Consider the following 22,486-nt stretch of genomic DNA (forward strand, 5'->3'; position numbering starts at 1 on the left):
AAGAGGCGCGGCGGGGCCGGGCGCGCTCAGTCGGTGAAGCCCCCGGGCAGAGCGCGGAGCTCTGGTGTCGACCCCGCCCAGCCGCCCCTCAGTGCTCAGGTGAGGCCTGTCTGCCCCGCCCCGTCCCGCCGGCCCTGGGGGTGGCTGGGCGGGTGAGTTATGGTGAAGAGAGCCGCGGGGCTGTGTAGCTGCTGTGAGGGCGGCAGTGGGTGGGGGCGATACGTGGCAGCGCTCCGCCGCCTTCCCCGCGGCGAGGCACCGGTGTCCCGGGGCTCCCGGGCCTTACGTAACGGGAGCCGGCGGTCTCCGGAGGGGGGCGGGAGGGCGCCGCCGCGCCGGCTTCCCCGCGGCTGGCAGACTAAACACAGCCGCCTCCCTCTCCTCCTCCTCCTCCTCCCGTTCCTGCCGCTGGGAGTTGTCCCCCCCCGGCCGGGCTCGGTCCCATCCCCTGCCCTCCGCTGGCGCAGGTGGGGTCCCGGCAAAGCTGGAGCTGCCTCGTGGCTCCGCGCTGCGAGGGATGGAAAGTTACTCGGTGTAAGCCGAGTGCAGGGATTGTACCGCGGGGAGCGGGGCTTGTCCTGGTTCCCCTCTCTGCTGCTCCGCGTTGGGCTCTGCCAGCTGCTCTGCGTGGAATTTTGCATCCACCTTTACCTTTACTTTGCATCCAGTAGATGTTTTGATGGGACGAAACTGGGACCTGGAGCCTTGAGCATGCTGGTGAATATAATAAATGCCACATGTACTCAGAATAAATCCTCCAGTTTACCTGGAAAGCTGGCTGCTCCTAGAGGGAAGATCCTTCGGGACTGCCCAGCGTTCAGTTTCACTATTTTTTTTTTCCCCTGCTGGGTTTAGTGAGAGTAGAATGCAGAGTGCTGAAGTGTTCGCCTACTTAATGAGTAAAGGTTCAGCGCTCGAGGTTTTAGTGAATGAAAGGAGCATTTATTTACTCGGTTACAGTAGGTAAATAAATGCAGCGCCCGGGGCTGTTGGCTCGGGATGCAGACAGTGCTCTGCCCGGGGCGGAAAGTAAAGGTAATGAGTTCCTGGCATGTCTGGGAAGCAGAGATCTGCCTTTGGGGACTGGGATTGTTCCCTGTCCTACTGCTCTACACCCGCTGCTGCTCTCAGACCATTGCTGGCTACATTTTAATGCCTTGGAGCAAACTGATTTGACCCGGGGTACTCTGCGTTGCTTCTGAAATATGTGCTGACACAACCAGCGCTGATGAACTTTCATTCTCTTCGCGTTCCTCCCCCAAGCCACCTCTCTGACCTGTGCAGATTTAAATGTTATTCCATAATGAATGTTCCATAGCGTTTAGAGCTGTGTTTTTTGGGGCTTGCACGTGGAGTGCAAAGTGCCTGGTGCAGTTTGACAAACTGAAATGGAAGGAGTGAGGATAAAGAGGTTTATAGCAGGAAAACCATGCCTTCGTGCTGAGGTTGATATAGATAAGAAAATCTTTTTTTCTTTAAAAGAATGTACTCTCTGGAAAAACCCAGCTGATCATTGGCATCGTCCTGCTTCCTTTATAATCGCTCTCAATATCTGAAAGCATTCTGTGTGTCTGTAGATGCTCAGCTAATCCTTGAACAGAAGGAAAACCTCCTGCCTGTTGTGTCTAATAAGATAATTGCTCTATTTCATCCCCAGTGTTCTTTGTTCTGGGAAGTTAAAACAAGTGGGCTCTGAGGGCTGTGTCCATTCAGTCTGGGGGAAATCAAGGGAGAACTCGCTTCAGTTCCCTGCGTTCAAATCTCTGTACAAACACATCTGCTCTATATTCAGCTGTGAACCTTGTCTTCAACTTGGTAGTAAATGATAGACAGAACACCCTACTTGACTTTGAAATTGATTCTCCTCTCTTTTTATGTCATTATACTTCTCATATATATGAAAGGTTATAACTGTCATTAAAGGATGCCTAAAGCACCCCCTGTTCTTTTGATGGCAGCAATTGTAGAAAACCTTTCTTTTCTCATTGCTTGGATCTTAACTTTAAAACAGCCTTTAAGCGTGCTAGAGGACTTGGGAACTGGATCCTGGTGCTTCTGTCCTGTGAGACCTTTAAGCAATGATGACAGCTAAATGTTCTTAATACTTATTTTGGGAAAGTTCTTTCCTTTTCAGTAGTATTTTTGGTCACATTGTGTCATGAGACTGTAACTTGGGTTGTCCTTGACACAGGAGAGGGTTAAGGCAGTGAGCTTCTGGTCCCATCTTCTCCATTTCCCCTAAGCTCAGCTTAACTGGTCAAGGAGTTTTATTATTATTTTTACATACATGGGGAGTCCAGTAAGGATTGTGAGAGAATGGATCCATCTTTAATTCAAAAGTTGAGGAGGATCTTGGTGATGGAGTCCACTGCAGGGTCAGGAGACAAAACTCTATCTTGAGCAGGCCAGTTCCTTCTTACCTAAATAAAGAAGCTGGTTTGGAATTCCATGTTGAAGTACCCCCTCAATTTCCATTTTTTATCCTGTTTTCTGAATCCTGGTAAGCATTTGGGAGCCTGGAGTTGGCAATGAGGAGACTTGGCTAATGAGCATCCTCAGTCTTTGGCCACTGAGCAGTGAGACCTTGGTTGTGATGAGGTTTGTGTCACTCTGCAGCTGTCTTCACATGTCTGCTTGCATCTTGTAAAGCAGAGCTGAACTCTTGGGAAGTCCTCAGAAAAAAAAAAAACCCTCTGGTTGCAATGGTGTTTGTTGTGTGCTCAGAGAATCCTGTGCTCGCTTGGCAGTGCCATTGCTCTGCTTGCTGCTTTATTTCCCTTCTGTCCCTGCGTTTCTTTGCTCTTTACTATCCCTTCTCCTTGCCCCCATCACGTTTTCTGCTCTGCCACGTTTTGCTGTTTCAGGCTCACTCAGTGCACGTTCCAGGGAGAGGCAGGAAGCTCCCGTGTTGGAGCTGTCAGCTGGATCCCACATCTCAGCGTGGGCAGTGATCCCCTCCTCCCCGAGATGCTCAATTTGTGGGACACGGCTGAGGGGGAGGGCGAGACTGACAGGAATAATAGAGAGAGGATTTTCATCTTGTTTTACTTCATGTCACCAACGGGAAGAAATTAAAGCCTACTTATTTGGCAGCCTGTGAGTCCAGGAGATTTCCAGCCTCTATATGAGCTGAGCTGTGTTTTCTTTGATTTGGGAGCCTGTGGCTGATCCTGCTGCAGTGGTTGGAAAACTCTGCTCCTTCTGGAATTCTTCCAAGAATAGGAGACCCAGTTTCTTCTAGTGCCTAAGTGTGAGAAACTTTGCGTTTTTACCTCCTTATTATTGCCCTGGTGGCATTTTTGTGGCTGTCGCCAGCCATTCCTGCTGTGTGCCTGTGGAGATAAGGAGGTGGGAAAAAGGGTTGCAACAGTGTTTGGAGCAGGCTGCAAAGGCAGCTGGAGAAGAGGGAAAACAAGATGGAACACTGCACTGAGAGCAGTAGGTGGAGAGGAAAATGGTTTTCTTCATCTTTTCGGTGGTTTTGTTTGTTGATTTTTCTTTGTGCTTTTGAAAGTTTCATCTTGATTAATAGTGAGAAAGGAAACTTTCTGAAGCTTCTCTTGTGTTTCACTGAGTGCAGTAAACAAATAGCTCAGTGCATTCCCAGTACTGATAAAATTGGCAAATATTTATGGCTGTAGTAAAGCTGTTTGTGCTTTGTCACTGATTCACAGATGTATTGGCTCGAGTGCTGAAGGAGCAGGAGGCACTTGGCTTTCTGCAGGGTGACATAGGAGCTGAGTGGTGTTTTCAGTGAGAGTGGAGGTGGATATCACTGGGGTTTTATTAGCTATGCTTGAAACAGTCTTGTTGGCTGCCTGTGAGGAGGAAGAGGTGAGGAAGGCTGCTGTGGGCAGAAGGGCTGCTGCTTTAGAGAATTGGTAAGGGGAAAAGGGGGGCTCCAGCCTTCTCTCTGCAAATTCTCACTTTCACGGGCAGAAAACGAGTTGTGATGTGCCAGAATGCATCGGCCCTTCAGTTGTGGTCACACAGATTTTTTGGGTGGTTTACAAGAGCTGGAGGTTGTGCTGCTTTTCTGGGCTCGTGTGAGTTTCCTGTTGTTGCTGTTGGTGCCAGTGGAGCTGAGCTTGTCCTGTCCAACAGAGGAAATCCAAACCCCAGCGCCTCTCCTGCAGTGCTGGAGGTGGAAAGGACAGGGAGGAGCTGCCTCCTGACCCCCAGGTATGAGCAGCATGAGGAGAGATCCTGCACTCTGGAGGTGCAGATTATTAACCCTGTTATCACCACCACCCACACTTGGGATGGTTTTTATTTGGGTGCAACTTTTGAACTTCCCTGATTGTTTGCACATTCGCTGTGTGAATACCACACCTGGGTCCATGTTGTTTGCTTGGTTAAAGTTATTCTGCTTTCTTCCCTAAATAGGCCAAAGTACCTTGTAGCTGAGCTTGTTGCTTTTTTCCTTCATTGGTTGTGCTGTTGGAAGAGTTATAAACCAATTCCTGTTAGTCTAGGCACTGGAGTTCTTTTTTTTTTTTTCTGAGCAGATACTGAAGAGAGAGTTTGAGCTTAAGCTTTTGTTTGGGGCGGGGGGGGGGGGGGGGATAAAAAAGCAAACCTTGTGAATTCCACGACAGTATAATTACTCCTAAAGTATGCAGGAACCAGGCAATGCTGGGCTGCTGAAGGGATCAGGATCCTGAAAGGCTGGGAGCTTGGCAGCTGGCCCTGCAGAAAGCACTGCCTGTGAGCCTGCCATGGGCTTAGCCAGGATGCAGGGACAGACAGAGCAGCTTTTTGTGTCAGGTGTGGAGCTTGGCTGCATGGTGGCAGCAGGAGTGTGCACACAATTCCTTCCCTGGACTGCTCCTGTAGAGGTTTCATTCAGACCTGTTCCACTGGCATCTTTCTGACTGAAAAAAGGAAACTTTTTTTCCCCATTGAGCGGATGAACTTGATAATGACGATTTTAAATTTGTGGGGGTTTTTTCAGTGCTTTTTGCAAAGCAGCTCTACCTGCAGCATGACTTAGACACCAGAAAGAAGAGTGTTGGTGAACACCTTGTCCCTGAGCCGTTCTTTCTTCTCTTGCCACACGAGGCAGGTATAAAAGTCAGCAGGAGGGACCCAGTCTGTGAGAGCTGCTCAAGGTGTCAGGGTGCTGCAGCCCCAAGAGACTGAGCTGCCTCTTCTGAAGGTGCATTCATCTCTGGTGAGCAGGGATTTTCACCTGTTCTGTGTTTCTCTCACAGGTGTGTGGTGAGGTGACAGCAATGGCATTTAAGAAGGTTTGGTGTGCCCTAGCCCTGGGGTTCCTGCTGCCTTTCTCTTGTGCCCACACGGACTTCTTCACTTCCATTGGTGAGGCTTGCTTTGGTGTAGCCAAAAGACTTCTTTGACAGCCCTCAAAAATCACTCTACAACAATGGGTTAATCATCCAAGGCCCTAATTGGTACAGGACTAAACCCACTTCCTAGTTCTTGCCCTGTTATTGGCTTTTCTTTGGGGAGGAACTGGTTTGAAGTCAGTCCAGGGGTAGTCTAATGACCCAGGCTAGGCCTTGTAGTCACCATTTATTCTTAGGAGGATTGGAATTGAAGCAGAATTTTGGTGCTGCACTCATGTAGAAGGAGGTGGTGCAGCTGCCAAGTGTGCATAATGGTGCAATAAGTCTGGATTCACCCTTGGGTTCTGGTGGGGCACTGCATCCCTTTGTGCTGGACCACTTCAGCAGTTTTTAATACCAGAGACCCCTTGAAGTCATGGATATAATCTTAAAAATAAAGCCCTGGATTAGTGCTGTGTATCAAACATGAAGGCTTTTTGTGTATCTGTAGCTTTCCCTTTGTTTGCTCTACATTATGTATGCTTGGATGAAAGATTACTCTGTGGCAAACTATTTCCTTTTCCAAATGAATCCTAAATTAGTTCTAATAATAAATATGCAGTATTGCATTAATTTCCATGGTAACAAGCTTGGTCAAGCAGGAGATTTTCTCCTTCAAAAAAAACAAAAAAAATAGGCCTTACTCAGCTGTTCCTTCAGGGTTGTTTAAGTAAATGTAGAAGGACTTTGGGGAAGGGAGAAAGTAGAAAAGAGGAAGTTTTCATTCTCAGGGGTTTGTCTTTCTCCTTGACTCACCAAACTCATTTTTTTCTAGGTCATATGACAGACTTAATTAATACAGAAAAAGATCTGGTCGTGTCACTCAAAGATTACATCAAGGCAGAGGAAAGCAAGCTGGAGCAGATCAAAAAGTAAGCATCGCTGTGATAATGCTAATGGTCAATCATTTGAGTCCACCTTTGTGCAAAAAGTGCTTCCTTAAGGCTGATTAAATTTGTGGAATTTTTCCTCTGGGGCAAAGCTTAAAGCAGCAGGTTTTGCTGGTGCTGTTCTCTTTCAGCACTGCTTGGTGTATAAATAAGAAAAGACCTGACCATGTGAGGAGCAGAGCCCAATATGTCAGATTTTATCACAGCTAGAAAAACATGTTTTATCACTAAACAGGATGCTTTCAGAAATGTCTAAATCTGCCTTGAGGGTGTTGAAACAGTTCTAGATGGAGGAGTTGGTTTTATTTTAGCCTTTGTGTATTATTTTCTGGTGTTCACCATCGGGGAAGAAAGATCCTTCTTTGTCACTTAAAATCCAGGTTGGGATTGTTACAAGTAAATTTTTCATGGCTACAAATTAACATGGGAATGTGCCAGTTGGGCATCCAAAAATGTGGAAACACAACTTGTTGCAGAACTGGTGCAGCTCTGGTTTCATTGTATCTCCTGTGAGATACAAATGGAGAGTTTAAATGAGTGGCACAGCACTATTAAAGGACCTGGGGGAAAAATGGCAGCGTTGTTTGTTGGCACCTGGAGGGTATTGGGAGCTGGTCCTGCAGTGGGAAATGCAGGGAGGGTTTGACCCCAGTGTGAAGGCACAGTTTGAAGTTGGTTTCAAAGACTGGAGAAACCAACTTCAAGAGTTTGAGGTTGTTTTCTTCAGTCTTTTTGGCTTGGTGTGAGCTGGAGTGGGTCCCCAGCAGCACCTCTGGTTTGGAGGGAGCCCCTCACTGGTGTGGCTGCTGGGAGAACCCACCCAGGGACTGTCAGGGTGCAGGAAAACAATCAGGAACAGTGTGGGAAGAGCAAAAGCAGCCAGAGGCACCTCTAAGAGCTGTGAACGCCTCCCTGCCTCAGGTAAAGCCTCTGGATTCCATTCAGGCAAAGCAGATCCCGGGACAAAAGGAACTCCCAACTCATGGGCAGGGTTCCCTCCAGGCTACACATTCTGGATTTGCTTTCTTGTTCAGGACTCTCTGTGGGGTGTGGCTCTTCAACATCAATTTATCCTGATTGCAGGGTGTTGTTGCACGTCTTCATGTTGTAGATCTGGTTTTGGTTTTTTTGAAAGCTGTGCTTGTTTTGGGGCACGTTGGGGTTGTGAATGACTCGTGGTACTTAGAGAAGCTTGAGTTGGAGCTGCAGCACCAGAAACTGGGTCTGGGCTCCTCATTTGGGAGTATACACGTTTCTTCATCCAAGCTTGCAGCATGGAAAGGAGCTTTGTGGTGAGAGGCAAGGGGCACCTCACAGATGTGTGTGTGTCTCTAAACCTAAAATAATTTGAGACAAGCATTGAACTGCCTTTTTGTAAGCCTTAGAGGGGAAAAGGGGCATTTGAAATATTGAAAATGTGGGTAAAGCTTTGGTTTTGATCAGTCCTGCATGATACAGCTCATAATGGAAGTGCTGGCACTTTTGGGGCTTGTAGGAAGGAGTTCCTTCAGCAGGGCTCCAGGAAGGACTGCAAGAGCAGCACAAGATATGGGCTGCAGCTGAGGAAGAGGACTTAATAAAAGAAAAGGAAGTAGCCCTTTTTCTTCCTTTTAGAAGAGCTCTAAATATAGATAATGCAAAAGCTTGCCATTTCCATTGGCTGTTTATTTAGTGAAGACATTTGAGTAGTTTGCAATCAGTTCTGTAGCACACCAGCAGACTTCCCTCTGTGAGGCTTTAATGAATATTTTCATTATAGATGGGCAGAGAAGCTGGATCAGCTGACAGATACTGCCACCAAAGACCCAGAGGGGTTTTTGGGCCATCCTGTCAACGCATTCAAGCTGATGAAAAGGCTCAACACAGAGTGGGGTGAGCTGGAGAGCCTGGTCCTCAAGGACATGTCAGATGGTGAGTGTGTGTGCCTGCAGCAGGAACCAGCATCACAGCCTCACTGCAGCTACTGGGCTGTTGCCTTTCACACATGCCAGGGCTTGAGTTAGATTTGCAAATCTGCTTTTGAGACTGAGCATTTGTGGAACTAATCTGAATTAGTGCAGTAAACACTTAATTGCTGCCTCTTTTCTCCAGCAAGAGTGGAAGCTCTTTAGCAAGGAACAGGACATAAAATAGTTGACTGTGAAAGACACTTAGCAAAAGAAAGCCAGGATGGTTATATTAGACTTGTGAGATTCTCAACAGCTGATTAATACCAGGTGGAGGTTTGTAGCAAGGAATTATTAGAAAGCAGAGCTTTAAGAAAGACCCAGGATTAGTCTCTGATAAGGATTCAGCACACTCAGCTTCCCTGTTGCCGTGAGAGGGACTGAAAATGGCAACAGAAAAGGCTCTGCACCTGCCAGCCAGAAATCTGCACCAGTGTGTTTTAAGCCCTTCTGAATGAGTGGGGTAAAAAAAAATAAAAATGTTTATTTTTGATTTTTTTCGTTTGCTTTCTTTTAAAAAACCCCAAACCAAATGCAAACTGTGCAGCCTGTGCTGTGAGTTCAGTTCAGACTTGTGTGAAGGTGGATTTTGGCTTTCCCTGGAGCAGGGAGTTCATACAATTCCCATGACAGAGGTGACCACGTGTTTCCCTGTCCTTCCTTCCCAGGTTTTATCTCCAACATGACAATCCAGAGGCAGTTCTTCCCCAATGATGAGGATCAGACTGGTGCAGCCAAGGCCCTCCTGAGGCTCCAGGACACCTACAACCTGGACACAGACACCCTCTCAAGAGGGAACCTGCCAGGTGAGAGCCACCCATGGTTGTTATTTTGCATTTCCTAAATGTCCTGATTACAAATCCTTTGCTCTGTTCCACCTTGTTTAACTGCTCAGCCATTAGGAAGGGGTTTGAGCTGGCTAAAATGAATGGAAAAAAAAGGGTTTTTTTGGTTGAAGTCTGCATCTTTCTTTTAGCTATGGTAAGATAATTTAGTGTTAATAGTTTTTAATAAAAATCAATGGCAATGAAATCTTGTCTGGGTGAGGGTTTGCCCTTGTGTTGCACTGGTAGATGCCTGTTTTTTTTCTGCACAGCTTAATGCATTTTAACAAGTTCCTTTGAGCTTAAACTTCAGGGACTGTATAAACTGAAGAGCAGGAGATGGTGCACACACAGACCTGAGCCTCTGTGGCATTGCCTGAGCTGATCTTTAAAAGGTTGCTCTGTGCAGGAGAAGACACAACTTCTTTTTTTTTTTTTTTTTTTTTTGGTCAGAAAACTTTCTCTGCTCAGTCTTCCTTGTTTCCTCTGTTCAAAAACAGTCCTGTGCCAGCTGGCAAAACATCAGCTCTGTACAATCCATCTGTGTTTTTGCAAGTGCTCATTGTGGTCAGATGCCTAATAAAATTAAGGGTAATTGGCTTTATGTGTTATGATGTATAACCTTGCTCTTGGGTTTGGTTAAGGACCTACAGATTCCTCCTAATGCAATGAGCAGCTTATTGCAGTTTTCTTCAAACAGCACAGAAATGCAAGGTGCAGTTTTGCATCTTTTGAAGCCATGAGCTGACCAGACTGTGTGTACAGTGAAATGTAATGGCAGAACCTGGAAGTTCTGGAGGATAAAAGGGAATAGTTTGGACTCTGGAGAGCTCCAGAGAGGAACTTCCCATGTGGTCACTTGTTTGTGCTCCTTTTCTTCACTCTCAGGGAGTTTTTGGTCCAGAATCTCAGCTACTGCCAGATCTTTGTGTCCTTTGAGAGTTTGCAGATTCAGGCTCAGGAAGCTGCAGTTGCTGCCCATCACAGGGTGGGCACAAGGTGTTCAGGGAGGGAGCAGGAATGAACAGCAGAATAATTGCCCTATTTGAGCACTGAAGATCTGCTGTTAGAAACTCAGAATGGATTAAGATGTAATCAGGGATGTAATTTTAGCTGTAACAGTGGCGGGGCCCGTTTCCCTTTTATAAGCTTAGATTTGGTTTTTCATAGGGCCTGTATTTCCAGAGGCAAAAAACAGGAATCTGTAATTTGCCTACTACTGCTTTAATCTTTCAGAGGTCACTTAAAATGTTTCTAAAAATGACTGACTTGAAAAAATCCCAAGCAGCTGGGAATTTACTCCCTGATGTTTTCCTTTTCCTCCCCCACCAAGTTGTCACTAACAAGTCGTGGTTCAGTAAAATTTTGAAAGTGATAATGTGATGTCCTTGAAAACAAGAGCTCTGAAGCTTCAAATTTGGCTTATTTTTGCTCCTGCTGGAAGTGGTTGGGGTTTTGAGGAAGGAAGGTTTGTTTAATTTAATTTTTCACCAGTGGCTGAGACATTTAGCTCTTCGCTGGTATTCTGGCAGTGGAAAGCTGCATCTGAGTGTTCCTTGTGTGCCAAGGATTTATAGGCTTTAGAGACTTCAACAAGCAGCTACTGCAGGAGGGAGCTGTGGGAGAACAGAAGTAAAACCCTGCTGTGAGGAATGAGAAATAACTCAAATATTTCTTGGAGGACTGGCCTGGAGCCCTGTGTAAACTCTGTTTTGTTTTAAATACCCAGGTGTGAAGCACAAATCCTTCCTAACAGCTGAAGATTGCTTTGAGCTGGGCAAGATTGCCTACACAGAGGCTGACTACTACCACACAGAGCTGTGGATGGAGCAAGCCCTGAAGCAGCTGGATGAGGGAGAAGTGTCCTCTGCAGACAAAGTTTACATCCTGGACTACCTGAGCTATGCAGTCTATCAGCAGGGGGACCTGGGCAAGGCCATGGCACTCACCAGGCGCCTCCTGGAGCTGGGTATGGGGCACAGGGACACAGCTCTGCCTGGCTTTGTCCTGGGGAGTGCAGGCTTGCCTGGGATCTGTGCTTTTGTCAAGTGCATTTTTACATTTTAGATGGGGGTTTGCTCCTTTGTACTGAAGGGTTTTCTGCCTCCCAGCACTGTTGGCTTCTGGCTCTTTACCTGTCTGAAATCTGGTTCTCTACATTTTGCTTTCTGGGTTGAGATTGCTTCCCCTTAGGTAGAGGCAAAACCAAAACTAACGAAATTGAAACTAAATTGGTGATACTGAAATCTCTGCAAGTGATTTAAATACAAATTCAGCATGCTGAAGCTGAAACACTTGTAAAAACAAGAGACGTGGAATACAGGACAGTGAGATAAGAGTTTGTTTCATGAAAAGTGAAAATGTTTACTCTTTTGTAAATACTTCACTGACTGACTGTGTAATGGATGCTCCACGGAGCTCAGAACTAACCCTAACATAGCAAAAGCTACTGAGATCCACTTAATAAAGAACTGAAGCTAATTCTGTAAGTTAAAAAGCTTTGTCACCAGAAATTTTAAATCCCACCAGGGAATTTTTAGCTTTACAGCCATTTGTGCTGTCCCAGCTCTCTCCCCGTCCTACTCCTTTGTCTCTCCCTCTCTAGTGAGATGGGTTAAAGTGGCCAAACATCTTCCCTCAGTGCTGAGAGCCCTGTTTGCAGTCAGGGTTGTTTCTGTTTCCTTTTGCTTTTGTGAATAACCACTTCTGGATGATTCCTCAGGGACTGGAAACCTGCCAGTGATCCCTGTCTGTTTCTCTGTCCCTAGACCCTGAACATCAAAGAGCAAACGGCAACATGAAATACTTTGAATACATCATGGCTAAAGAAAAAGAAGCAAATAAGTCCAGCACGGATTCAGAGGAGCAGCAGGAGAAGGAAACTGAGGTTAAGAAAAAGGATTACCTGCCCGAGAGAAGGAAGTACGAAATGCTGTGCCGTGGGGAGGGGCTCAAAATGGTAAAGTGGAGTAGACTGTTCTCAAATGTTTGAAACCGAACAATGTCAGGAATTTGTGTGTGGTGTGCAAGCAAGGAAGTTGTTAGAGCAGCTGGATGAGTGTGCAGAGTTGAGGATCTTGTGTTGGATTTCTTCCCTGTTTCAGCCTGTGCAGTAGACAGAAAGTAACGCTGCCCCAGGCACTGCTGGCTGTCTTGGGTCTGCTCCATCAGTGTCATTAATTGAATAAGGATGCTGGAAGTCCGGAGTTACAGACAGAATTAAATAAGGGGTGGTTTTTTTAGCCAGAAAATTTTCTTAGTATGGCTGTGTAAAGCAATGCTTGCTGAAGTGTTGCACAGCAACGTTAATGTGCAGACAGCACTGGCTTCTCAAACTGAATTCATCTCTTTAACCTCTCACATAAGCGGCTGGGGAGAACAAATTGTTTGTTGTGTTCTGTGCTTGGAGATACCGATGTCCCTGGGAGTTCCCTGATTCCCCCCCCTTGCTGTGCCTCCCTTGCAGACTCCCCGGAGGCAGAAGAGGCTCTTCTGCCGTTACTACGATGGGAACAGGAACCCCAGATACATCCTGGGCCCCGTCAAGCAGGAGGATGAGTGGGACAAGCCCCGCATCGTGCGATTCCTGGACATCATCTCTGACGAGGAGATCGAGACTGTGAAGGAGCTGGCAAAGCCCAGGGTAAATGCTTTACATTTCCTTGCCTTTGGAATCCTAAATTCCACGTGGATTTGGTGTGAGTGTGCCTGGCTCCCTCCTCTGGAGTGCAGTGGTGTGCTCACACCTCGCTTGCTTCACTTTCCAGCTCTCGGTGACACCCCATGGAGACAGGGAAAAGCTGGGAATTCTCTGTGCTGACTGGAGCCAGGTCACAGCAGTGCAGGATTGTCAGGCTCTTCCAGCAGACACAATTTCAGCTGGCTCAGATGAGGAGGAGAGCGTTCTCCAACAGAAAACAAACATAAAGCAATGAGGGTGTACTGGAGTATTCCTGACTTGTTTGGTTTTCTGCTTTTGTTGTTTTCCTTTCCAAGTCTGGAAGGGAAAGGCAGCCATTCCTCTGGTCCTGGAATGCCACCTGATTGGATAGATGAGAAAGAATGGTTGTGTTCTCCATTTTGGTATAAGACTGGCTTGTCTCCCAGGCTTGGAAGCTGCCTACAGATGAAATAACTTTAAGAGGACAGAACTTAGTTGGTGGATTTTGCCTTCTTATTGATGATGGTGGCTCATCAACCCTCTTTGAGATACTGGATGCAAAGGTTCTTGTTTCTCAGTGAGGAATAAGCCAGGGCAGCTCCACTGTCTGGAGTGTCCAAGGCAAGCAGCAAACTGATGGAGTTGCTTTCTGTATCCAGTTGGTGCAACTCTGCATCTGCAAATGCACATTGAAGATATAGTTAGTTAAGTTAATTAATTTTTCCGTCCATTCTAAACTAAGACTTAAACTTGTAGAAATGTAATTTTCCTGGTTTTTTTCCTTTCCTTTTGGCCTCAATGGCTTTTTGTCCAGAATGAGCTGAGCAGATAGAGATGAGGGGAATGAGATCATTCAGTGCAGGAGAAGCTGCTGGCTTGGCCTGCTGCAAGGTAGAGCAGCTGTGGTTGTACCTGGGCAGTGAGGCTGTCCTTGGCCTACCAGGGAGCCTGAAGGGAATCTTAAAGCTCCCTGAAGCCTGAGGTGTAGAAGATTGGGAGGAATTTCTTCAAATTGAAGAGTTTGTCAGGCATTTGCAGGGCCTGCCCAGGGAGGTGGCAGGGTCACCATCCCTGGAGGTGTCCAAGGAATGACTGGACATGGCACTCAGTGCTCTGGGCTGGATGGCAAGGTGGGGATGGATCAGAGGTTGGATTTGATTATCTTGGAGGTCTTCTCCAACCTCAGTGATTCTGTGATTCTCTTCTGAGGTTTCTGGGCCGTAAGCAGGAAGTGTAAGCTTTTCCCTGCATGTACCTGTGAGGCATCTCCTCCTGCTGCCCTGCCAGGCAGCTTTGCTGAAAATCAGAGCCCCCATTGCTGGTCTGGAGCTGTTGGAGCTCCTTTGCTCATGCATGATGCATTCCACACCTGTGGAATGTGACCAGAGCACTCCTTTACAGAGTAGAAAAACTGTAAATGTGTGACTGCAAGCTGTGAACTTGCTGAGGTCGCTGTTTTCCTGTCAAACACTCGGCTCATGGCAAAGACTTGGAGACCTTTATGGCAGGAGCATCTGTATGCAGTTACTCTTCCCATATTCCCTGTGGCTGAGGCCTTGCCTGGTTCAGCAGCAAAAGGATTTTGTTCTTGGAGACCTAAAGGTCATCTCCTCCTTCCTGCTGCTCGAGATGCTGCCATCCTCTGGGAAGAGACAGTGCTGGCTGATCTGTGCCCAGCCTTCTGCCGTGCTGGCAGGATGATGCCTCATTATTCAGCTCCGGAGTCTCACTGGAATTGTAATTTGTGCCTTGGTTTTTAATGTGTCAGCATGGGAGGAGAGGAGAGGCAGCATGCTGGGAGCTCCCAGTATCTTTTCTTGTCAGTAGGTATGGAGAGGCCTTGGCTTGTTTGGTTAATTTTAGCAGTGCAGAAATGCTTCTGATTGTTTGGACAGTTGGCATGGCATTGTGTCTTTTGCAGAATTTGGGATCTGCATCTCAGCCTTTCCAGTGATGAGTGGTGGAGAGTGTCTGGTAGTACATGAACCGAGTTAAAGGGCACGTGTTGAGGTTCTGAGTTGGAATATTAACACAGATGGGAAGGCACGGAGTAAATGGAGCACAGCAGAGGGAAAGGAAAGCCTTGAGCCACTCTGTGGAAATGTGACCATGGGTGAAGCAGAAGTTTGTGAGAGCTCAGAGGAGCTCAGTGCTGCTTTTGGTAGAGGAAGGACCGAAAAGGAATTGGTTTATTCACCTTTGGCTTATGGTGCTGCCTGGATTCAATCTACCTGTCAAACTCTTCATCCAGGGGCAGGACAGTGTGACAAAGCACCACTTGTCCACGTGCCACAGCAGTGCTGCTCCCAGGGCATTTCAGTACAAATGAAATCCAGGCTGCCGTAGTTTGCTTTATTCGGACAACTGTTGTTGCTGCAGATATGGAAAGAGGTCTTGTGGAAAACCTTAAAAAAACCAATCAGGAAACAAACCTTTGTTTTAGTGAAGCTGCAGCCTGCCCCTGGTTCCCCTGGCCCTGCAGCCCCGGGTGGCAGGCAGAGCAGGGCACGGTGCCGGGGCGGTGGCGGCTCGGTGGCATTGTCCCCTCCAGCCCAGGCTTCTGAATGGTCGGATTGCTGGGATGCAGATTGTGCTTGTAATGCAACTTCTGATGGTTCGCTTCACAGCTGAGGCGAGCCACCATTTCAAACCCCATAACGGGAGCCTTGGAGACGGCACATTACAGAATTAGCAAAAGGTAAGAGAGCTCTATGCCAGAGGTTTTGGGCCTGTCATGAGTGTGTACATCCTGCTCATTCTGAGGAAACCAGAGGTGGGCTGAAGACTTTGTAGTCCACCTTGTGATTCCATGCAGATCTGTAACAGGCTGGTACTGCTGAGTTTCTCAGTCTTTCCCTTCAGCTGGAAGTTCTGGGGGCGTGTTTTGATTTGTTCTTTCCTTTTTGGTTGCCTCCTCAAGTCTGTTTTTTCAAGTGCAGTCAGTGTGAGAAATACAAGATGCCACAAAACCTTCAGTAAAATCTGGTTTTTGTTTTTAATCTCTACGTTCCTTCCCCCTTGCTCTTCTTACAACCAAGAATTGTCTTCCCTTTCTTTGGAAAATGTAGCAGACCTCGAAGTGCCTTAATAGGTGTAAGAAATGTTTCAGGCCCTTGCTGTGCACACAGACACACATCTCCTTGTCCAGGATAATCCCACACTCCCAGCTGGGCTCCTTTACCTCCTGCCTGATATAAACCTGGCAGAACACAGGCTCGCTTCCACTGGGCTCCTGGTTCTTTTCAGCTTGTCCATTAAGTGCTACAAGTGCTGAATTTAGCCAGTGCTTTCCAAAATTGGCTGGATCTGAAAGAAACCACCTGCCCCTGCCTGCCCTCCCCTGGTTTTAGCTGTGGTAATTAAAGATTGGCTGCACAGGCCATCAGCACTGAGCCAAAATTCTGGGAGGAGTTAAAACTTCTGGGTGAGGAGGAATTGTCTGGGAAACTCAGCATCATAAATTACTTGTAGAAAATCTTGATTTTTAAACACACACACAAAAAAAAAAAAAAGGAAAAACAATAAAGGGAGGAAAAAAGTGAAAGGACAATCTAACCAAATTATTCCAACCAATTTGTTGTGATTTGGACATGGCAGCTGCAGCTTGTGTTGCCCTTCCAACCATTGCTAATATGCGAGCATCGCATCCGGACCAATCGGAACCCTTTCAAACACCTGGGGCTTGGCCAAAAAGCAGCCTGCAAGGTGGGTAAGCCTTGTCCTTTCTCTTTTTGTAGCTGAGCCGTGCTACTGTTCATGACCCTGAGACTGGGAAACTGACCACAGCACATTACAGAGTCTCTAAGAGGTAAGGGGAAGGGATTCCTTGGCTGAGGAAGTGTGTCCAGGGGCTGTGCTGAATGTGGGCAAGAATTTTGAGTAACTTTCCTTATTCCTCGGCCTTCCTTTCAAAGCAAGCTGAGCTGTCACATAACAAAGCCTGGGGTCTGCTGAAGCAGAGATTGGCTGTCAGTGGTGGCATTCCAAGGTGGAAGTGCCCTCTGTGGCTGAGCATGGCTTGTGTGCTGTGACTAACATACTAAACGTGGGCATGGGGCTCTGCTGGCACCCAGTGCAATGGGGGCACCTTCCTGCCTCACCTCTGCTCCTCAGCTTCAGTGTCCACGCCTGCCTAGAGCTAGGAGCTGCTGTGATTCCTGCCCAGTAAAGCTAGATGGTGATTTTAAGGGATTTCCATGGTGGAACATAGTTGATGCTCAAATGGAAACCCAGTGTTCTTTCAGCTGCTTTAAACAAATCCTGAACTTGGAATTCTGACCTTGGAATGGCCTGGAGCTGAAGGGCTTTTAGTTAGCTGTGAATTTCTTCAGAGAGGTAAAAGTGCTTCCAAATCTGGGATCACAGGAAGGTGATTGATTGAGGAATGGTAAGTCTCAGGGAAACTGGAAAACCACTGGAGCCAAGGTCCTTAAGGCCATTCTAGTGGCAAGTTGAAAACTTTTTTTTTATGCCTCACACCTTGGCAGCATGTAGGTCTATGTGCTCTTTGGCACACACAGATAGTGGGAATCCTCTGGAAAATGGGAAGCTCCTATTTGTTTGCTCCTTAAAACTGCCCCTACAGAGGGACTTTAGAAACATTCATCTTCCTATTGGACATGTGTTGCATTTAATTTTTATTTCTTGTTTTTAATGTTCAAGTCTGTCCATGTCTTGCCTATCTTGGTTATTTGTCACTGTGTTTTTTGGGGCTTCATTTATTCACCTTTGGGGTCCTCTGTGCCAGACAGCTCTGGAGTATTTACTGAGGAAACTCCTTCATCCATTTGAACATCCCCTCGTGTCAAACTTGATGTGCTAATGATGGGAGTTGGAGAAAGTGACCAGATTACTGATGGAAATTGGGATGCATAATTGGTCCCTATTTAAGCAGATAAGGCTTAGTGAAATAACTCTTTTTGACTTGTGATTTTTCATTAGTAGGAAGTGTTATTCCCTGAGGTAGTGCAGATGTCACAGTCAGAAAAAAATAGTACAAGGCAGCACCCACCATTAAAGGCCAATTTAAAAAAACAGGATAGAGCCTGGGGAATGAGACCCTTAAATTCTTAGTGAGATTTGGTGCTTAAAAATGTGGCATGGTGAGACTTCCAATGTACCCAAGGAACTCTCAGACTAAAATCACATTTTACTGAGCTAAGTTTTTTAATTCAGTATCTCACTGGAAACTGGAATTAAAATTGTAGAGACACATCCAAGAAGTTGGGGAAGGCCATTTTTTGAGGGTAGGAATAGCCTCAAAGGGGTGGAGCAGGACTGCCCTTCTCCTGCTTCCCCTTGCCTTTGCCTTCCTCTGCGTGCAGATTTGCAGGATGGGTATGGACTTTGCAAGAGAACTTGACACCTAAACGTGGAGTAGGAGGCAGAAGCCACCCCCACAAACCTGATTTAGAGGGCCTGTGCTGTTCCTGCTGCTCTCCTGCACTGCCAGAAACATCTTTCCCTTGGAGCTGCTTGAGCTGGTTTGGATTCTGGATGAATCATTGCTCCTGAAAACCAAAAAAAAAAAGCTCACTTCATTTTTTTTTTTTTTTTTTTTTTTAATTTTTAATAGATGACTGCTTTCCCCCCTCCCAACATTCCTTCCCGGCACATGCCCTCCTCAATTACAGCATTCCTGTCTCTGAGAGAGCTACTGTTCCCTGGGTGGGACGTGGCAGCTCAGTGAAGGGGGGCACCTTGCCAGCACCAGGGAGCTGTGTGTGCAGCTCCAGGATAAACCCACCCACTCACACACTGCTTTTACAGATAAAAACTGCCTTTTGCCTCTTCTCTCTCCTCCCAGCAGGCAGCAAGAGCTTGCAGCACGTCATGGTAAAAGTTTCCATTTCAGAAATACCAGGCTGGGCTTTTACTCACTTCACTCCCTGTTGTGTCTCTGCTGGTATTTTTCTGCACACCAAGTGTGGCTTAGAGGGCTTTTAAAAACAAATGCCAGTGTTTTGTGGCCAGTGGCTTACACAGGTAGTGTTGGGATGTAATGTCTTCTACACTGACCAGTGCAGCTGAGGAGATGAGATTTTTTTGGGGGGGATGCTCTCTTGTGCCTTCATTAGCTCCTGAGAAATGTCTGGCTTTTCCTTAATGTACTGCTTAGTCTTTAAATGATTTCTGTGTAGAAGCATCATGCCATTCAAAATCTCTAATGTGCCTCCACAGAATTATAAGAAGGAGGAATATGGGATGTTTTGTGGCTGCCCCTGGATCCCTGGCAGTGTCCCAGGCCAGGTTGGATGGGGCTTACAGCAGCCTGGTCTAGTGGAAAGGTGTCCCTGCCCATGGCAGGGGGTAGAATAGGATGAGCTTGAAAGTCTCTCTCAACCCTGAGCCATTTCTTGATTCCAGTACATATAAAAGTTGTTAAAAGCCCCCCAGTTTTGAATTCAGCATGCTAATGGAAGCATTAAATCTTTATAACAGTTCAGAGATGGCTTTTTACAAAGCCAAGTGGGTCAGCAAAACACCAGACTTGTGTGGTAGGGAACTGGGGCAGTTGTGTAGTGGTTATTAAGGAAATACCAAATCCTCTGTAACTAAATCAGTGGTACTTTGAACTGCCCTGCCTGTGGCTTCCCAGGAATTTTCCCTTTTTTTGTTAGGGCTCATCATGGACTCAGAGGTGGCAGCTGGTCAAAAATAGGACAGAATGCAATGAATCTGGAAGTGTGTAAATATTAAAAGAAAACAAACTGCTGAGCATGTTTAAGGCTGTTAATGCTGCATCTCCTGCACCACTGGTCAAGGGAGTCTTTATTTTTGATAGACAAGAGCAGGAAAAAAAAAAAGCCAACTTTGTGTGAAGAAAGTGTTTTGAATGAGGCAGAGACTTATCAGCAAGGGACCAAGCTGGGACAGCACCAGAGGAAGGAATGTGGGGCAGCTGGAATATTCTGTGACCAGGCAAAGCCATGGATGCAGCTTTCATGACAACTCCAGGGTTAAATTCCCCTGTAAATGCAGCACTCCAGGCCTCCCTGTGGTTTTGCTCAGCACCCAGCAGACAGGCTGGCACTTGGAATATGGTTTCAATTCCCTGTTCCTCCACCTTTCATAGGCTTTCTTTGTATGTTGAGGCAGTTAATTTTTATTTTTAAATACATACAGTACTCCCCTTCCTGAAAGGCTGCAGTATTCTCCCTGGTGAAGCATTCATTGCCACTCTCAATAACCAACAGAGCAAGAATGCTTGGGCTTTTCGTCCTTTGGGTTGTTTTCTTTGGTTTTTTTTCCTTTATTAACAGACTGGACAGAGGCAGGGAGAGCCTACACTGAAGTTGCTGGGTATCTTGGGGCTCTTCTTGTGCCCTAAACGTGAGGTTGGGGCAGCTTGTGAGCATTACCTGGTCACCATGGCTGTGTAGCATGGCTGCTTTTGGGGATTTTTGTTTGGTAAATGTTTCATCTCCATGTCTTAGCATTCTTCTGCCACCTGAAATCAAAGCAGGCTGTGTTGTAACACCTCCTTGTACTAACAAGTGTTCAGCAGTGGATAGGTTTGTGCATGTCTGTCTTGAAAAAGTTTTCTTTTATTTCATAGTTCAATGGTCATTTAAAAAAATGCTCGTAGAGATTCTGTAACCTGTGTCAGTGCCTTGTGTCATGTGTCATGCTACTGCTCCTCCCAGGCAAAGTATTTGGGGATTTGCTGTTTCTTTTAAACACAAATCAAAGAAAAACTTAATTTAGTATAGATGTGAAGGTTGATTTGAGTAAAAATACATGGATGCTGCTGATTCTAGTTTCCAGCTGGGCTCTGGGCACAGGGATTTCTGTCCAGCAGGAAGCACTGCTGAGCCCAGAGGCTGAGTCAGCTGCTAGAAGAAAAAAGATAGCTGTCTCCATTTTCCTGCCAAAAAAGGGGGGGAAAGGAGTCCCAAATAATCAATATTATCACCCATATTAGTGCAGTGGGCTGCCAGGGTAAAATGAAGGTGGAGTGGCTGGCATGGGATGAGTAAAGCAGCAACAGGGAGCAGATATGGAAAAACTCTAATACACAGTAGGAGGCAAACGTTTTGAAAGATGCCTTTGGAACTGGGGCTGACCTTCCACATTTGAAAAAGAGAGGGGGTAGTTTGGGTTTTTGCCTCACTTAAAAATCATTGTGTACCCAAAGCATGTGCTGAATACCAGATTTATAATAGGCTGCTCTGATAGCAATTGTTCAATTTAATGCATTATTTGATAATTTTCAGAATGATTCTTAGTAACACTGCAGGGGTAAGTGATGAGAAAGGGCAGATCCCAGAGTGCCGGCCTGGAAGTGTGTGACATTTAGGGGAGCCAAGTTCCAAATACAGTAAATCATCTGTTCCTGTCCCCAATCCTGCTTCAAAATGCATCACCCCAAGGGGCTGAATGAGCTGTTGGGAGTGGGGTAAGAGCAAAACTGGGTGTGCCTGGTTTAAAAAACAACTTCATTCAGCCCAGTGTGGGAATTCAGGCCCTTGGTTATCGAGCTCCCTTAAAGCACTGCTGGAATTGCTCTTTCTAGGAAACACATTCATTAAATTCAGGGTTTTGTAACTCCCTGGAAATACTTCTGGTCATGCTACCAAATCCTTGACAAGCCCTCAAAGCCAATCTCCCGTTCCAAGTGTTGCTGCTGTGCTGGCTGTTGCTGTCGTGTGTCACTAACTGTCCCCTCCCCAGCGCGTGGCTCTCGGGCTACGAGAGCCCGGTGGTGTCCCGCATCAACACCAGGATCCAGGACCTGACAGGGCTGGATGTCTCCACAGCAGAGGAGCTGCAGGTGAGTGGCAGCAGCACGGGCTTGGTGCTGGGTGCCAGTCACCATTTCAGCATGGTGGATGGCTTGTGCTTGCTCAGGTGGGGTAGCCAAAAAACTGTATTTATTTACTTATTGACAGAGGGGAAGAAAAAGTTGTCTTTGCAGAGCAGCTGTTGAGTGTGAAATGGCTTTTTCTGAAAGGAAATGGTGATAAGTGAAACTCCGGATGTGTAATTCCCTTTTATTTAGACAAATAAACAGAGTTTCATGGCTGTAGATCCTCCAAACTTTGCTGCTGTTGGAGGCAGTGAAAAGTTTAGCCTGACTGGTGCTCAGGGAAGGCCACCAGTGTGTCTGGTGTCCCTGGGATGTGTGGGAAACACTGGCTGCATGTGTAACTTGAGTAAACTGTAATTTAGAAGTGCTTTTGTTTATTTGCTTGAGGCCTTTAAATGAGCAGCTGCCTCCCTGACTGTGAGCAGAGCACAAGTACCTAGAAAGCAGGACACCCACAAAGTACTTCTGAAACCTGCTGTGCTCCTTGCCACTCTGTCAAGGATCCTGGTGATAAAATGGCCAAGGATCTGGTCCAAAATTGAGGTCATCTTTTTATAGCAAATTGGCAAGAAGGACAGGGAACTGTCTCTATTGACACAGTCAGATTCAGGTCAAAAAGTGGTTTAAATTCGAGGATGCAAAAGCATCATGATAATGTTTTGAAGAGAGGCTGAGAAGTTTTCTGTAGAAGAAAAATGCTTTTGTGCCCTGGGAAGCACCAGATTCCTTACCTGGAGCACACTGCATCCTGCAGTGCCAGTCTTGGATGTGCTCCTGTTGCTGACAGAGGCTTGACATTTCCTGGGGCTTGGTGTTTACATTTCATCTCTGCAAAGGTTGTAGCTGACAGTCAAACTCTTGCCTGGGTACAATAAAGACTGATTTACTAGATCCTGTGCTTCTCCTTCCACTGTAGGTAGCCAACTACGGCGTAGGAGGCCAGTATGAGCCTCATTTTGATTTTGGAAGGGTAAGTCCTGTTTTGTTTTCACCCCTTTCTTCTTCACA

General features: G+C 46.5%; 1 protein-coding gene and 1 long non-coding RNA gene across 10 annotated transcripts in view; one reads left to right on the top strand and one right to left on the bottom strand.

Annotated features, from left to right (window-relative positions):
• Nucleotides 1–22,486, top strand: part of P4HA1 (prolyl 4-hydroxylase subunit alpha 1) — a 25,638-nt gene continuing 3,152 nt past the window's right edge. Inside the window, exons 1-11 of one of the 4 annotated variants that reach the window (XM_014882240.2) lie at nucleotides 1–99; nucleotides 5,214–5,322; nucleotides 6,124–6,220; nucleotides 7,998–8,149; nucleotides 8,853–8,990; nucleotides 10,738–10,977; nucleotides 11,777–11,967; nucleotides 12,475–12,651; nucleotides 15,297–15,367; nucleotides 21,343–21,442; nucleotides 22,395–22,448. In XM_014882240.2, coding sequence (XP_014737726.1) covers nucleotides 5,235–5,322; nucleotides 6,124–6,220; nucleotides 7,998–8,149; nucleotides 8,853–8,990; nucleotides 10,738–10,977; nucleotides 11,777–11,967; nucleotides 12,475–12,651; nucleotides 15,297–15,367; nucleotides 21,343–21,442; nucleotides 22,395–22,448 — 1,308 coding nt within the window. In that variant the 5' untranslated portion in view covers nucleotides 1–99; nucleotides 5,214–5,234. Of the gene's footprint in view, nucleotides 100–5,213; nucleotides 5,323–6,123; nucleotides 6,221–7,997; nucleotides 8,150–8,852; nucleotides 8,991–10,737; nucleotides 10,978–11,776; nucleotides 11,968–12,474; nucleotides 12,652–15,296; nucleotides 15,368–16,406; nucleotides 16,478–21,342; nucleotides 21,443–22,394; nucleotides 22,449–22,486 lie in introns of all 4 variants that reach the window. The other 3 variants (XM_014882243.2, XR_015804978.1, XM_088168568.1) reach the window with 3 other exon arrangements.
• The window catches only part of LOC148222936 (uncharacterized), an 18,122-nt gene continuing 13,334 nt past the window's right edge, over nucleotides 17,699–22,486 (bottom strand). For 4 of the 6 annotated variants that reach the window (XR_015804983.1, XR_015804984.1, XR_015804979.1 and 1 more), the window contains 2 exons: nucleotides 22,210–22,306; nucleotides 19,969–20,119 (listed from right to left, as the gene is read on the bottom strand). This is a non-coding gene — a long non-coding RNA (uncharacterized LOC148222936). Of the gene's footprint in view, nucleotides 18,180–19,968; nucleotides 20,120–22,209; nucleotides 22,307–22,486 lie in introns of those variants that run through there. The other 2 variants (XR_015804980.1, XR_015804982.1) reach the window with 2 other exon arrangements.

Source organism: Sturnus vulgaris, chromosome 8 (genome assembly GCF_052056855.1).
Source record: "Sturnus vulgaris isolate bStuVul1 chromosome 8, bStuVul1.hap1, whole genome shotgun sequence".
In the NCBI taxonomy this organism is placed as follows: domain Eukaryota; kingdom Metazoa; phylum Chordata; class Aves; order Passeriformes; family Sturnidae; genus Sturnus; species Sturnus vulgaris.